This window comes from Amphiprion ocellaris, chromosome 7, assembly GCF_022539595.1.
Source record: "Amphiprion ocellaris isolate individual 3 ecotype Okinawa chromosome 7, ASM2253959v1, whole genome shotgun sequence".
Taxonomy (NCBI): domain Eukaryota; kingdom Metazoa; phylum Chordata; class Actinopteri; family Pomacentridae; genus Amphiprion; species Amphiprion ocellaris.
This window is the reverse complement of record NC_072772.1, coordinates 26668211-26685137: the sequence shown is the minus strand read 5'-3', so window position 1 is coordinate 26685137 and position 16927 is coordinate 26668211. Positions and strand designations below refer to the sequence as shown.

General features: G+C 43.7%; 1 protein-coding gene across 2 annotated transcripts in view; it reads right to left on the bottom strand.

The window, feature by feature from the left end:
* The window catches only part of ngef (neuronal guanine nucleotide exchange factor), a 37943-nt gene that overhangs the window by 8740 nt on the left and 12276 nt on the right, over window positions 1–16927 (bottom strand). For both annotated transcript variants that reach the window (XM_023267780.3, XM_023267781.3), the window contains 7 exons: window positions 14910–15160; window positions 7224–7384; window positions 6628–6780; window positions 4958–5087; window positions 4715–4789; window positions 3337–3426; window positions 1240–1397 (listed from right to left, as the gene is read on the bottom strand). In XM_023267780.3, coding sequence (XP_023123548.2) covers window positions 1240–1397; window positions 3337–3426; window positions 4715–4789; window positions 4958–5087; window positions 6628–6780; window positions 7224–7384; window positions 14910–15160 — 1018 coding nt within the window. The remainder of the gene's footprint in view (window positions 1–1239; window positions 1398–3336; window positions 3427–4714; window positions 4790–4957; window positions 5088–6627; window positions 6781–7223; window positions 7385–14909; window positions 15161–16927) is intronic.

Genomic DNA, 16927 nt, shown 5'->3' with positions numbered 1-16927 from the left:
ATAAATTTCCGCCACCCGCTACATATTTAGGTCAGGCAATGTAGCAAACTCCAGACACTGGTGAAGCTCCTGGTGTTTCACAAAGCCTTTATTTACGTTCAGTCGTCAGCCTTATTTTGAACACAAAGTCACCTTTCTGTCCTTTACTCCTTTCTACACGAAACACCGGAAGAGCTTGTCCCCATTCCAGCTAGGTGCTTATAAGTTCATACACATCCTTTGCTAGACAACAACAGCGTGGAACTGTTTTCTTTCATCTTTATGTGAATTTTTGGACTTTTCAACAGCGTCTTTGTTATGTCAAGAAATTGCTTCTTAGATAAACACTTCCTGTGCCGCTGGAATGGTTACAAAACGAAAGCCCATAGAATTAAAAATACGCCTTCAAAATAAAAGCCTGGAGGGAAGTTATTTTAACACTAGCAAAACAAAGGCTTGCCAAAAATGTTGAACCGATCAGCAGACCTTTATAAGAGTAATTTACATGCAATTCGGTATCCATATGTAACTTGCGCATGCATAACACATGCCTGTGCTCAGCACAAGGTCATTTTTTATTAAAGATTTCATCTGTCGGAAATGATACGTCAACTGAGCAGTCTTGGCAGAGTACTGCGCTCTCTGAGTGCTTTTCTAGTTTCTTCTACTATCCAAAACTTCGCCTTTTCAGAAGCAGCTTTCATGAGTTAAACTTAGACAGACAAAAATTGGATTTTAGTGAAAAACATCTTTCTTTGGAATGATGTTGATGTTTTGTAGTGAAGAGAACATGTAGCTGCAGTAACTGAAATTCTACAGTAGGTGAGCAGGACAAATTGAGAGAGGGAGTGTAGTTCTGGTCACACGGCCAAAATTTGGAAAAGATCATTTTAAGTGGATTCACTGAGGACTGTCCATCTCTTGTATCACTGGTCAAAGGGATGTGGAAGAGAATTTGGCTTGAGGTAACTTTTTGTCAGAGAACTGAAACTAAAACTAAATTATGTAATATTGGAAGTAAAAATTATCACTGGTTATCATTAAGATTAAAAAAAATTCAACCTATTTATAAGAAAACCTGTGAGCAAAAACTGGACATTTTAATTTTCCTAAAGGTTGGGTTACTGTAGAGCTATTGTATTAGACTGGGTAAGTTTTAAATAAATATATCTAGTAAAGTAGCAAGGCAGTGTGAGTGTGAAGAGAAAGAAAGGCATTTTGTTTAAAGGATTTCACAGTAACATCTTATTAAATGCTTACCTGCGCTTGGTGACCAGCAACAGATTGTTAAAAAGAAACAAGTAGACTGGTTGGTAGAGCTTCCGACTTCGCATGGTCCTAGTACTCTTAGGTCCAGCCATCAGCTGCACTTCACCCTTCTTAAGCAACCAGCGGGAGTGGGAAATGATGGGCACAGACTAAAGGGGTTAACAGAAGTCAAAAATGTGATGTATGTTTTAAAACTTCCAAAAAAACTGTATTTTCTACTAATCTTTTGTGACCTCTATAACAATCTGAAGGAGCACAGAATCTACAGTGTTGGTTTTAACGTTAATCAACTCTTCCCGGTTATTTTTGAGAGGAACATAGCATAGTAATAAACCTTTGGAAGGGCATTTCATAATAAGCACTAGCTCAGCCAAGGTGGACAGAATCCCATTTAAAAATTACAAGTAACGGTAAAAAATAGTTAAATACATTAGCAGTCATATGTTTGGATTGATAACTGACTACTACTTATTCAAGGGCTTCAAATTTTTTTTTTTTTTTTGCTATTTTCTATATTGTAGAACAAATGCAAAAAAAAAAAATACAAACTATAAAATACCATGCATAGATAGTGATAAAAATGTTAAAGAGCAGTCACTGTTTTCTTTGATAACAGTGTTACTTTCCTTTTTCATGCTTCCAACCAGCTTCATGAGGTAGTCCCCTTCATAACCTATGTTTAAAAGATGAGCAAAGTCTCTGTTTCTGTAAAGTGAAGTCAACTTTGAAGGGCTTTAAACCTGCATTTTTTCTAGCAGCCAGCAGGGGGCAACTACTCTTGGTGGTGTCAGATTGCACAATGGTCTGTGAAGAAATTACCCTGCTTCTACCTTTTTCTGTTTCCTCAGTAAACATTTTCTAATAAGTTTATAGTCTCAATCACTAGTTTAAGTTCTACCTCAATAACATAATGTTTATTTTGTAAGTGATAGTTCCATTTAGAGTAAAATAGACAATAAAGGACCACTAATAGTGATCAGTCACACTACCTTGTGACTGATCACTATTGTATGAGTGTGCATCCATCAGTCGCTTTTAATGTCCACTTTCAAAACACCATAATGGCAACTGCCAAATATCAAACTTGAATGATGAATGGTCGTCCACAAACCAATGTCCAGTTTATTGTCCTAGCTAATTATTTTGATTGCTAAGCAGAATGTCCTGCTTCCTCTGAGCTTGCAACACTATGTCAGTAGCACATTTAACAAACCATTAGCATTACCCAGATTTCAATTCATTTGCACAAACACAAAAATTTCCTAAATTGCCTCTTGTTTTCTTTTCATTGCCATTTGTGTCTTATGGTCACACATTTAATACAAACATATTCAAGCTTGCTTTCTTAAAAACAACACAGCTTGCTAGCATAACAAATGCTAAAGCTAGTACAACAATAACTCAGTGATACTTAAAATGAGGGAGACTCTTGACACCACACCACAAGCCTCAAGTAATTCACAAAAACAAAAAAAAATGTTGTAATATCTATGGAAAGTTTTGAAAATCTTTAACTTTGTTCATTATGTGTTTTTTCTCTGTTTTCTTTCTGGAAAATAAATTACATTTAAAATACAAGTGTAGGGAGGTGGAGAAAAAGCCTATAACCACAAGTGTACTGGATGTTGTTCTTATGTTGAGTGTCAGCCAGATAATTACTGGCATTTGATTATTTACAACATCCCCATGTCTGATTTACTACATCAGTGTTTTATTTTTCAGATATTATGGTTATTATTAATACAGGTATATTGTGGAACCCCTTCTTGGCATTGGAAATCCCATTAGGTATGCCTCAATGTGTCATGGAATGTATGACAAGAAAAGCAATTCGTGTCACACTGGCATCAATTTGGGGTTTTATGTTTTTCCCATGGACATGTGATCAGGAAGAGCCAGGATTTTAAGTGCTAGCCATACAATTACTGGGCATCCAGCTCGACTTCCTCACCTACAGCTGTTCAAAAAATGTAAAAAGTTGTAAAATACTGCAAGCACAAAGCCCCCAAATCAGCAGTGCAACATAAAAAAACAATAATTTTTCACTTCAGTATAGCTGAAAATGGAAATCAGTAAAACTTAATTTACCTTGGATTTAAACTCCAGTGTTTTTTCAATGCTGATAAGCTCCTCAGTGCGACTCATTTTTCGCACCCCCTCGTTACACTCTTTTACAATCTGGCAAAGACACAATTAGGAACCATTAATCCATAACATTAAAATATTACATGATATTGTTTTATGTATCTCATAATTAGGACTTAATGTTGTAGAATGTGTGAAATATACAATCCACATTGTTCACCATGACATGGTCCATGTGGAAAGAAATTATGCATGTAAAACAAAAAATGGATGTATACTGCAGCAAATATAAGTAATGTACAAGAATTTCATCACAAATCCTTACTAAGTGTACTATGGTGCATTTGATGTTGCCATGAAAATATTCAGTGTTTTTTGTATGAATATGTCTTTGTGCCATTCTTATCTTTTTTTTGCAATTGCTACAGTGAATTTTAGATGATGGTCTCATGTTGGGTGTACATAAAAATGATAACCAATAGAGCAATGTCCTTTTTGAATCCTTTGCCCTTACCAGCTTGACTCTTATTTCTTTGATTGCACTGGAGGAATGTTTTGACGTCATGCCTTGAGAAAATCTGAGCCTTGTTCTGTGGTCATTGTTTTACTCCAGCTTCCTGTGTCACACCATACTAGTCTTGCTTAGCCAGCCCATTCTGTGAAACAGAAAGCATGGCTGCACTACACTATCACTCTGCTATAGAGGAAAATGTGGAAAATGAGAACTCTGGCTTGTTAGTATTTCATTAAACCAAACACAGTTGTCGTGGAAAGGGCTAACTAAAGGATGTGCAGCTTCAGTGTTCCCTCAAAACAGTGACAGATGAAATTGTTGTAGTGGAACATTTGCATGAAGAGAGACAAGCACTGCGATTTAAATAGATAGTCCACTAAAAAAAAGAAGCACAGCTGCATGATCCACATCCTCTGCCAAATGATAACTTGCAGATACCAGAAAGAAAAGACAAAACCAGTTAAATTGATCAGTGGTTTATATCCACATCTTACGTCCAGTGAGTGAGACTACCCTATAGACTCACCAGATATCCTCAGACTGCCATTCTACTCCCAGTAAGCTTCAAATTCTCCCAGTTAGCCCTTGTATATACATTTGTTCCACATGCAGTCCTCATGCAGTTTGTGTGTTATGTGTGCCTAAGCTCCCCAGCCATAGTTTTTGCTTGTTTCTTCTTTTTTAGCAAAACCACGTTTGGCCTGTTTATGGATCTCAATCTCTGCCTTTTGGAGTTCCTATCACTACATGCCTCATTTGCGTTCCATTTGCTCTTTGCCTGATGTGGTTTCCAGTTCACTGCCCTTCTTGCGTCCTGCCCTGAACCCAAGTATCCTGCTTACTCTCCTGTTCTTGAATAGTGCTTACCTGCTCCAGTTGCTGATGTGCTTTGATGGCATTTGCTTCCCTGTCAGTGTTTTCCTCAGCTTTTTTCAGGATATTCTGTGGAGAGAAACAACGCCAAATACAATGGAAAACTTCTACAGTGGCATCATGCCACTATTGATTACTGCTAATATGACATGTAAAAAATATTGCAAAACATACCACCAGGTTTTGGCATTTTATTGTACAGCGTGTATTCGTTTTAACTTTTCTTGGTTCACTCACTTGTACAAGCAGTTTGAGTCTTGTGATCCTCTGGAAAGGAAGGATGAGGAAAGAGGTAAAGGACAGTCCCCTGACACGTGGATGGTTCTCCAGTGCAGCCATGGCTTCCCGAAACGCCTGGTTTCCCTCTCTGGACACACAGTCATAGTAAGACAACACAGTTGTCATGCCCTCTCTTCTACCTCCAGCCCTGCCTAGTTGGCACCACTCCCTCTCTCTCTTGATCTGTTATTGGGTATAATTGTGGCTTGCTGCTGTGTGACCTAATTACAGGACTGAGGATGAAAACTACACATACAGGAAAAGGGGATTTACAGAGAATAGTCAGTCTTAAACAGATGAGTTTTGAGTCTGGATTTGAAAAGAGGCAGAGAGTCAAAGTTAATGTACAGATGTCCAGTGGGAGAGAGTTCCAGAGTTTGGGAGCAGAGCAGCTGAAATCCCTGCTCCCCATGGCGCCCAGCACCATGGGGAGCAGGGATGGGGAGTAGGGGCACTGTGAGGTGGATCGAGGAAGAGGATCTGAGAGAGCGGGTGGAGGAGGCGATGCAAATGAGATCATATAGATTGGAAGGGGCGAGGATGTGGATTGCCTCGAATGTATACAGGAGGATTTTGAAATCGATTCTGAATCACCATTTCCTCCAATAAAGAACCAGTTGAAGACCACATTCTCCTCCAGAACATAGACTCAACTACCAGTCAAGCTCAGGCTCTTGTGAACGTTCTGCCAGTTTGGTGCTGATTTATAGCTAGCAATTACTTGTTCTGCTGCCACTTCTGTGGCCTGCCTTCTTCCTTCTCTTCCTTCTGCCTCCCTGATACAAATATAGCTTGGTAAGGCTTAGTCCAGATCTGCTCAACCCTTACTCCCACTTACAAACATTGTACATTGACAGAAGATGGGAGGATTTGTCCTTGGTTTTGTTTTTTTTTTTTATTATTGTTGTTTTGTTTTTTATGTAATAGACCCTGGAAGTCTGAATCTGTGTTATACAGGTGAAATAGTTCAGCCAGGGGTGTGACTGCTTATTTCGCAAATGTCTCTTCCAGCACATTATAAAAACACCATATGGACATGTTTATGAGGAGATAAACTTAATTTTCACTGGAGAAATCTTTAAACCTGGTGTATAATTTTTTTTCTTAAATCACATTTAAAAACCACATATATTTACTGTAAAAGAGCACTTTTGCCTTTTGATATGTCTGGAAATCAGTGCTAGAACACTGCCCTGCAGTGTGTGGGAAAATCATCTTGTCACTCAGGTATGTGTGGTTGATGAAGGACATTGGCATTATATTCTTAGTCAACCACACCCTGCACATTATATTGTCATGATCAAAACCAACCTGTTCTCTCCTGAAAAGAGACAGGGTGGCAACATTCACAGACATAAACAAAGAGCTATATTTGGCTGTAGTTTCCTAAGATTTTTTCTTATGCTTCCCCCCTCACCAAGCATGTATTCATCACAAATAGTCAAGCAAGCCACAATGTTCACTGCTGAAATGCAGTTCAGGTTTTTTTAAAAAATCACAATATCTTTTGGTTAATATCTTTGATTAGACATTCATCAATGAGAAATTACTCACAAAATATTCCAAAAATAACTCCTAGTGCAAGATGATCTACATAATAACATGCATTTAAGAAATATAGTACTTACAAAATGCGTCTGTAGTTCTTCTCTTGGTACACCTGGTTTATGACATATTTAATGAACACACTGAAGTGTTCCACTGCATGGTAACAAACAATGTCGCAAACATCAGAAATCAAAATAGACTCCTCAATTCGGTGCTCAAGATCCATCAAGAACCTAAAAAATAAGAAAACATTCCCCAGAGATTCAATGCAAATATACACCTTTACAGATCTTTGTATGCATTTACAGATTTTTGTACACACTGACAAATCTTATTATGTGTACAACTTTTAATACAAATTAACTGATTTTTTCACACATTTGAAAACCTAATTTACAGACTCAGAAATTTGAAAAGACGTGCATTTTCCGGTTTGCATTGACAAATCTCAGTATGCATTTACAAATTATTTTACACATTTACAAATCTCACTATGGACACACAAATTGACATACAGACACGCAACTCTCCATACACATTTCCAATTTCCAAACAAATTTACAAATAATTTTGCTACAATAATACCCCCATACAAAAGCTGCTGGACGGAAACTTGAAGGTTGAAGTGTAAATTTCATTTGTACAATAATTTGTAGTAACCAAGACCCTTTCCTACCTTTCACTGGCTTTCATGACTTCCTCAATGTTGGAGAATAGAAAATGCATGTCGGATTGGCTGAGGGTGTTGATTAAAACTGGGTTACGTAGGAAGTGCGTCTCTAAAATTTCCAAACTCTTGTAGTAGGATGCTTCTGAGGTAACGAGCTCAAACATGGCCTTAAAAGAAATAGAAATCATAAGGCCACATTAGCACATTCACCAGTTCATATGATGGCAATAATGTTCTGCTGCAGAGCGGATTAATCCATGTATAGTTCTCACTGAAAAAATTTACCTTCCTTCGAAGTTTTCTTCTTTTATTGCTTTTCAACACTGAATTGTGGTCAATTTAATTAGTCTTTTTGAAACAAGAATTTACAACAAAAAAAAGACTTTCATTTCAAAGTGAAAACAGATTTGTACAAAGTAATGTCAGATCATCTAAAAATATAAAACAAGTGATTGTATACGTATCCACCCCCTTTAAAGTGACTCATCTAATTCAAAACATGTAGTCAAATGGTGTTATAAGTCATAGAGTTACTGAAATGCAGATCATCTGAGGTCAGTAAATGTGTCTCAGTGATTATAATACAAAGACACCTGTATCTGGAAGGTCCAGTCACTGATGAATCAGTACTCCTGACTATGACTACACCATGAAGACATAAGAGCCCTTCAAACAACTCAATGAAAAGGTTATTGAAAAGCATAAGTCAGGAGATGTCAAAAAAATGTCAAAGTCACTGATAATCCTTTGGAGTACAATTTATTTTATCATTAAGAAATGGAACGAATGTGGTACATGCATAAATCTGCCTAGTGCGGGCCATCCTCAGAAACTGAGTGACTGTGCAAGAAAGAGACTTTTGAGGGAGGCCAGCAAGACACTTATGACTCCTCTGAAGGAGTTATCCAATGACTTGGAAATTGTATCCATCATCTGAGTCATGCTTTTCTGTAACCTGGTGGGCCCTTGTTTAGTCATCCGATGACCTACATGTGGAATTTTGCTCACATGATAACAAGTGGGCCTGAAATATATGACCATTTATATAATATATAACCACTTTTGTGGAAGAACTGAAGTTTCAAAGTTAATCCACGTGCTAGCATCATGGTGGAGTCATAAGTTTCTAACATTAATAGAGTTGGAGATTTATAAAAGCAAGTAAATAATTGTTATTTTTTTCTTGATCAGGGAACATGAAACATTCCGTCAGAAGGTTGAGTCTTGCACACAGCTGGGTGTCCTGAAAAGACAATGGTTCCTAATACACATCCAAAATTGTACAGAAATGGTAAAATCAGGCTGGACTGAAAGTTCAATGGCCTTCCCAAAATTATACCACATCAAGAACCTGTGGAATGTGCTGAAGAAGCAGGTCTGTGTAACGTAAGCAAAGTTAGTTGAACTGTATCAATTCCATTGAGATTAATGGTCAAAAATACAACCAGAAGCTTGCCAGAATCTTGTGGATGGCTTCCAAAAGTGCCTAGTTGAGATGAAAAGACCAAGAGACATTTATCCAAATATTACTGTATGTATGTCCTTAGCTCCCTAGCACTGCAAAAGGCCTAAAACGTCACAATGCACCTTTAATTTTGAATTTCTTTAGCTCCACAACATGGTGTAAAAGCAACATTAAATACTTGGGTTAATATGTGAATGGCACAATTTTAGGCAATTAAGTTCTGCTTGTGAGCAGGATAGTCCACTGAATTTTGACAATATAGTAGACTCAGCAGGCTGTTGTCATCCCTTTTAATGGTCCTTTGCACTTACACATCCCACATTTAGAGGCTACAGGCAATGGAGAAGGTGTAAATTCATGTAATTTACTAGAGATGTTACTCTTATTCACATAACCAGTACCAATGTGTAGGATTTCTTACTGTTTCTCAGTGATCAATAAGGATGATAACATGCCTAATGAGCCTACTAGAAGATGGAGCAGGTATCTGCTGGTCAATATGTATGATAATGACATGTGCTGATGATACCTATTTAATGGGATGATAATGTCTGAATCGGGTAGTTGGCTCTTCCACACCGTTGTTGCAGTTATTTCATTAGCACATGCTGCTGAAGCATGCTGCTATTAAACCAAGGACCAAGTTGACTATGGAAGAAAATAATGTTTTTAGGACAGGAAAAAAGGAAAATTACTACATTTCATGTTAAACTATTGGTACGGTGTGCCCGTGTTTCAAATATCTTGAAGTAATTTAAAGGGAGGCAATGGACAGCTAGCAGTAGACATTAGTTGTAGCTAACAAATAGCTCTGATTTCAGCCTTCCTTACATACAGCTAATTTAAACTATATTTTCACAAACAAGCATTAAATAGTGTAGATTAATAAAGAACAGAGCAAGAGTGAGTGCAATTTTTCTGACGTCTTTAACTTGATTCCAATAGATAAATATTTAACAGATATTTTATCTGATTATCACTGTGCTTGCAGCCATGCAGAAAGCAGACACTTTCTTCACCATCACCAGTAGTGACTTCTTCTTAAGCTTGTTAAAGTTGAGGCAACAATGTTGTCTTGGGAATATCTTGGAATTATACTCCACCTTTGACCAGCACACCATGGACATCCTAAAAAGAAGCCATTTGTAAATTGAAAGGACTTTATGTTTGACCCCCATCTCCTCCTGTTGCTGTATCAAAGTATCATCCAGTCCATCCTCCTGCACTGCTCCACCTGCTTCTATAACATGCTCTCTGTTACAAACAAAACCAAACTAATACGCATAACCACCACAGCCTCCAAAATAATCGGTCTTCCCACACCAAACCTCACAGAATGAAACAACAGGGCCATTACACGAATTGCAAACATAATAGAACAGGACGTAACTCACCCACTCCACTCAGGACGTAGATACAGAAAACTGAGATGCTGACGAGCATGACTAGGCAAAAGCCTGATGCCATCTATTATAGCAACCCTTAACAAAAGGATAGGTGATCTAACCAGAGTGAAAACTACACTTACTTGTTGAACAGTGTTTTTGTAGAATGTGTTTTTGTTTTGTTTTTGTATTGTTCTGTTAATGTAAATCAAGCAGAATGGTGCTGTGTAAAAGATGTTAGGATCCTGCTCTAGCCCCTGCCCTTCTTTCCCTTTTTCCTCTTTTTCCTCCTTTCTCCCGAGTCATGATTTGTTTCTGTGTTGACCTGTCTCTCTTTGGCTCCCTCTGTCTGTCTGTCACCTCTCCCTCTTGTGTCTCTCTCTCTCCCTGTCTCTCACCCTCCTGCTTCACCTGCTTCACCTGCCTGCACTCTGTCTTGCTGATTGCTTCAATGAGTTTCAGCTGCAGCAATCAGTTCACACCATTCACCTGTTCTCCACCTCACCTCCACCTATTTAAGCTCTGCCCGTTCATTCACTCCCTGCCGGATCATCGACCCACATGCCCTCTGTTTTTGGACTCTGTTTTTGCACTCTGCTTTTGGACTCTGTTTTCACCTCCATTGGATTTCCCTCACCCTGGACTCAGTTCCTCTTTTAGGATTCCCGCTAGCCCTGTTTTTGTCCCCAGCCAGTAGCTCTAGTCTCGTCTCCGTTCACCCCAGATTTCTTGAGCCAGCTTCCCTACCCCTTCTGTTCAGTTCCCCCATTTTGTAAGTACCCCTCCTTTGCTTAGTTTTGTTTGTTCTAGTTTAGTGATGTTCTGTTCTCAAATTCATAGTGTTTGTTAGTGGTTTGGTTTAGTCTGTTTTCCCCTCGGTTATCAGTTTCCCCATTTTGTGAGTATCCCTCTTTAGCTTAGTTTTGTTAAGTCGGTTCAGTTTGTAGATTTCCGTTTTTATATTCATAGAGTTTGTTGTTAGAGTTTAGTAGTTTTGGTTTGGTTCTCCCCCCCAGTTCAGTTCTGTGTTCCTGTATTGATTAGTTATTTTGCGAAATAAATCTCTTTCAGTTATTCATTTGTCTGTCAGTTTCTGTGAGTCTGCGCTTGGGTTCCCCAGCTCCCCCCCGTAACAGCATGATCCGGCCAAAATTGAACCCAGCAGGCTCACAGACTGGCTCTGACCCTACACCATATCCCCTAGGCATTTTCTTTTCGAGTAAGGAATACAATGAATATTTCGACCTCCAGCTCCAGTTGTGGGGTTTGTGGACGAAGGCTGAGGATCAGGGGCTCAAAGACAAGTTGGTGTCTTTGGGTCACAGGGCGGCCGCCAAGATGCCCTGGCTAACGAGCCACCTGCCTGATTACGTTTTAGAGTTCCTGAACTCTCCCTTGCCTTTCGTGAACCAGCCTACTTCAGCCACATATTCAACCTGCACTCCACCTGCTAGCCCCCAGCCCACTAGTTTCCCCGCAGATCCTGTTTCCCCTAGCCCCCTGGACGATGTTTGCAGCGAGTCTTCTTTCGAGGGGACCCGTCTCGCTTTCAAGCCTAGCTCTGGTCGAAAGCGGGGTCCCCGACACCGGAGTTCCCAGTCACCTCCCATCTCCATCTCCTCTAGCGACCTGTGCTCTTTCCTGCTCGATAGAGCACTTGGACTAGACAATTTCCACCCCAGCCAGATCAGTTCCCCACCTGAACCCGGACCCCAGTACCCTGACGAGCCACCCTCCAGAAGGTCTTCCAGAAGGAAGAGAGGTTCCCAGAGACCCCAGACCTCGCCGCTGCCGAGCGCCGCAGAGGTCCTGCCGCCGCCGCCGAGCGCCACAGAGGTCCCGCCGCTGCCGCCGAGCGCTGCAGAGGCCTCGCCGCTCCCCAGCGCCCAGACCTCGCCACTCCGCAGCAGCCACCGAGGTTCCACTGCCACGCCCCGTCTCCTGACCATCACCGAGGGGGTCGACGACGCCGCCTCACCCGTCTCCGAGGGGGTCGACGACGCCGCCTCACCCGTCTCCGAGGGGGTCGACGACGCCGCCTCACCCGTCTCCGAGGGGGTCGACGACGCCGCCTCACCCGTCTCCGAGGGGGTCGACGACGCCGCCTCACCCGTCTCCGAGGGGGTCGACGACGCCGCCTCACCCGTCTCCGAGCGGGTCGACGACGCCGCCTCACCCGTCTCCGAGGGGGTCGACGACGCCGCCACACCCGCCTCCGTCTCCGAGGGGGTCGACGCTGTCGACGCCGCCTCACTCGCCTCCGTCTCCGAGGGGGTCGACGCTGTCGACGCCGCCTCACTCGCCTCCGTCTCCGAGGGGGTCGACGCTGTCGACGCCGCCTCACTCGCCTCCGTCTCCGAGGGGGTCGACGCTGTCGACGCCGCCTCACTCGCCTCCGTCTCCGAGGGGGTCGACGCTGTCGACGCCGCCTCACTCGCCTCCGTCTCCGAGGGGGTCGACGCTGTCGACGCCGCCTCACTCGCCTCAGTTCCCGAGCGGGTCGACGCTGTCGACGCCGCCTCAGTTCCCGAGCGGGTCGACGCTGTCGACGCCGCCTCAGTTCCCGAGCGGGTCGACGCTGTCGACGCCGCCTCAGTTCCCGAGCGGGTCGACGCTGTCGACGCCGCCTCAGTTCCCGAGCGGGTCGACGCTGTCGACGCCGCCTCAGTTCCCGAGCGGGTCGACGCTGTCGACGCCGCCTCAGTTCCCGAGCGGGTCGACGCTGTCGACGCCGCCTCCGCCTCAGTTCCCGAGCGGGTCGACGCTGTCGACGCCGTCTCCGCCTCAAAACAGCCCGGGTCAGCTGACCAATCCCCTGGCCGAGAGACTGTTGAGCCCGGGTCAGCTGACCAATCCCCTGGCCGAGAGACTGTAGAGCCCGGGTCAGCTGACCAATCCCCTGGCCGAGAGACTGTTGAGCCCGGGTCAGCTGACCAATCCCCGGGCCGAGAGACTGTTGAGCCCGGATCAGCTGACAGCATCCCCGGCCCAGAGACTGTTGAGCCCATGTCAGCCAACGGATCCTCCAGTCAAGAGACTGTTCAGCCTCAGTCTGCTGACCAACCCTCCGGCCAAAAGACTGTGCCAGTGTCCATTGACAAACCCCCTGCTTCTGAGTCTCCGTCAGCAGTGGCCACCCCCGCTCCCAAGTCTCCGTCTGCAGTGGCCACCCCTGCTCCTGAGTCTCCGGAGGGGTCCCGCCTTTGTCGGTCCCCAGCCCGGCCTCCAGAGGGGTCCCGCCTTTGTCGGTCCCCAGCCCGGCCTCCAGAGGGGTCCCGCCTTCGTCGGTCCCCAGCCCGGCCTCCAGAGGGGTCCCGCCTTCGTCGGTCCCCAGCCCGGCCTCCAGAGGGGTCCCGCCTTCGTCGGTCCCCAGCCCGGCCTCCAGAGGGGTCCCGCCTTCGTCGGTCCCCAGCCCGGCCTCCAGAGGGGTCCCGCCTTCGTCGGTCCCCAGCCCGGCCTCCAGAGGGGTCCCGCCTTCGTCGGTCCCCAGCCCGGCCTCCAGAGTGGTCCCGCCTTCGTCTCGTCCGCCGCTGCCGGCCTCCCGAGGGTCCCCGTCTCGTCCGCTGCTGCCAGCCTCCCGAGGGTCCCCGTCTCATCCGCCGCTGCCGGCCTCCCGAGGGGTTCCGCCTCCTCCGTCGTCGGCCTCCAGAGTGGTTTCGTTGCCGGCCTCCAGAGTGGTTCCATGTCCTTCGTCGCCGGCCTCCAGAGTGGTTCCGTCGCCGGCCTCCCGAGTGGCTTTGCCTCCTCCATCGCCGGCCTCCCGAGTGGCTTCGCCTCCTCCGTCGCCGGCCTCCCGAGTGGCTTCGCCTCCTCCGTCGCCGGCCTCCCGAGTGGCTTCGCCGCCTCCGTCGCCGGCCTCCCGAGTGGCTTCGCCACCTGCCCATCCAGGTGGTATCACCACCTGGATGGGCAGCAGCACCCAACAGGATTTCTTGGCCCTGAAGAGGGTGGTCAGCTAGGCTGAGCGCACCATCAAAACCACCCTCCCCAACCTGCAGGACATTTACAACAAACGCTGCAGGTTAAGGGCCAAGAAGACTGCTAGTGAGCCCACCCACCCCAGCCACGGACTATTCTCTAATGCCGTCAGGGCGGCATTACCACTGCCTGAAGGCAAACACGGAGAGGATGAGGAGGAGCTTCTTCCCACAGGCTGTTCGCCTGCTGAACCTGAAACAGTAGACTCAATAGACAATCAACCTGCAAATTGTGTTCAATATCCATTCACTTTCACCTTGTATATATATTATTTGCACTATTTCACTTTGATTTATGTATTTACTTTGCTAATTTCTATCTGTATATATGTATCCTACTGCTTCCAGTTGCCTATTTCCAACAATCTACTCTGCATCGCCCTTATTATACTTGATATGCTCATCTATATACTGTTTGCGTCTTAATACCAGCTATATATGTATTATATATAATGCCAGAGCCATACACCATAACAATAAACTTATGAATCAGTTTCAGTGTTGGTTTGTACTTGGATGTATCATTTATGTTACTCTCGCATGTATCCCTATGTGTGTTCTATATTTCCTTGTCCCCCACCCCCTCTTCTCCCATCCCTGCCCCCTCACCCCCCACCAATTTCCCAACACCCTCCCCCACCCCCTCTACCTCAGTCCCTCTCAACCCAGCCGGCCAGCAGCAGATGGGTCCCCTCATATGAGCTGCATTCTGCTCAAGATTTCTTCCATTAACAGGGAGAAAATGATGATCACCGTTATTCACTTCACTTGTAAGTGGTCTTAATGTTGCAGCCGATCGGTGTATAGTGACTAATATCTGTATCCATCCAAAAAAAAAAACCTTCAGCCTCACAAAATTGCTCACCTCTTGCATGATGATTTCTTTATGTGGTAGTTGGGTGAGTAAGCCACTGGCCTGCACAGCTTCCAGGTTTTGCCACAAGCTCAGTGACTGAGCGCTGTTCCTCAGTTGCAGTTGTAGCACTGGTGGAGATATTACACCAGACCCTGCCACCACAGACCCTGCCTTAACCCCAGGAGAGAGGTTCTCACGCTGCCGCCGTTGCTCAATCTCCTGCTGCTTGGAGGTGTCCCGGTATTCCTGGTACAGGAAAGCTGGAGGGTCAAAAGACAATAACGACAACTTCAGTTGTTCTTGTCTGTATTTAGTTGTTGGTCACTTGCATCTTGGAGGCTCTACGTGCCCAAAGCACACTGTGGGTACGACCTGAAGTGCAAAAGTACGCTTGGGGTCACAAATAGCATGATTAAACAGAGGACTGACAGAGGAACATGACAGGGATCACTAAAAAATCTGAAACACTTTCTGTGTAAACAGGGCGTGAGTGACATCTTCACATTTTAGGCACAATTTTAAGGAGGGCTAGCTTCTGTTCTACTACTTGACCTTGTGTAATCAAGTCCTTAATTTGTCTATTTACCTTTCTGTTTACACCTGAATTTGGAGAATGTTGGACTATGTGAAGTGACATTTGCTATTTTGCCTTGCATCTATATTGTATAATATACATTCTGAAGGACTGATCAAGCTAGAAGAAAATTAGACTTTCTCCTAGAGCAAACAAGTCTCACAAACATCTACATTTATATGCTGGAGATCAGCTGGTCAACTTACTGGTATAAAAGTCGTTGTGATATGTATTGGTATATGTTTATTACAATATGTTATCATAACAGAATTTCAAAGTTAATTTTAAATTTTTGCAGAAAATGCACTGTCCTATGAAGAGTCATCGGGTATAATACACTATGACACACAGACCAGTTTTCCATGGCATGGTCTTATTTTTGTTTAACAAATTCAAAATCGCATTATGTAATATATTTTACAGAATTAGGTTTAAATTACATATATTATTTATATACGTCAGCTTCCAGACACAAAAAGCAAACATCATCTGGTAAAGTGATCATTTGTGGTAAATGCAAATACTATAACTTATGTTGTTCATGGTAACATGGATCTCCTTACTGATAAGTTAAAGACTGGTATTATTACAATTTCGTGCTGTGGGAATATCATTGTAATGTACAGCTGTACTCATAGTACCCTAGTTGATCTAGTTTAGATAACAAAGATGAAATCAAAGATGGTCTTTTAAATCAAATATCTTTGGTGGATGTGGTACTGTCATGTCATAGAAACTCTTCATAAATGCAACATTGTATTCCCAGGCTGTTTAAACCATTCAAGACTTTCACTCATATTCATTAGCCAGCAGTAGCAACCAGAATCTAAAAGACACCGCATAAATGGAACAAAAGTAAAAAGGGGCATGCTGCATTAGTCAATAATGTTGTCAGCACTGCATTTTAGGTACAAGAATGTCAGTATTTAACATATCTGTAATGGGATTTCTTCACCATAGAGTGTGAGTGGGAAAGAGCCAGCTTCACCACTGGAACAGATTCTGGGCCAGAAGTGGATTGGACTTCAACTCTCTGCCATGATGCAGGCAATGTGGAGGTGGGAGAACCACACAGATATTGTGTCTTTTACTAAGTTTCAGGTGGGATGAAAGTTTGTTGATACAGAAGGTGACTTTGAACAACAGGGGCCTGTTGCATAATCTTCCTCAGTCATATACTGCAGATTGCTTTGGTGGGCGTAGAACTGGACTGAGAATTACATAACAGAGCAGGAGAGGCACACAGAAAAAATGCACAGGTTGGAGAGAGAGAGAGAAACAGTACATATATCTGTAAATGACTGACAATATTGTTGCACTTCGTAGTCAGCTCTTCCTGGTCTTCTGTTAAGCTACTGAATTGTTTTCCCTCAGGTAAGGTGCCATCGAGTGAATTACACTATAGTGAGTAGTCTGTCAACACAGTCAGTTTCATGATGAACAAGTCAGACCT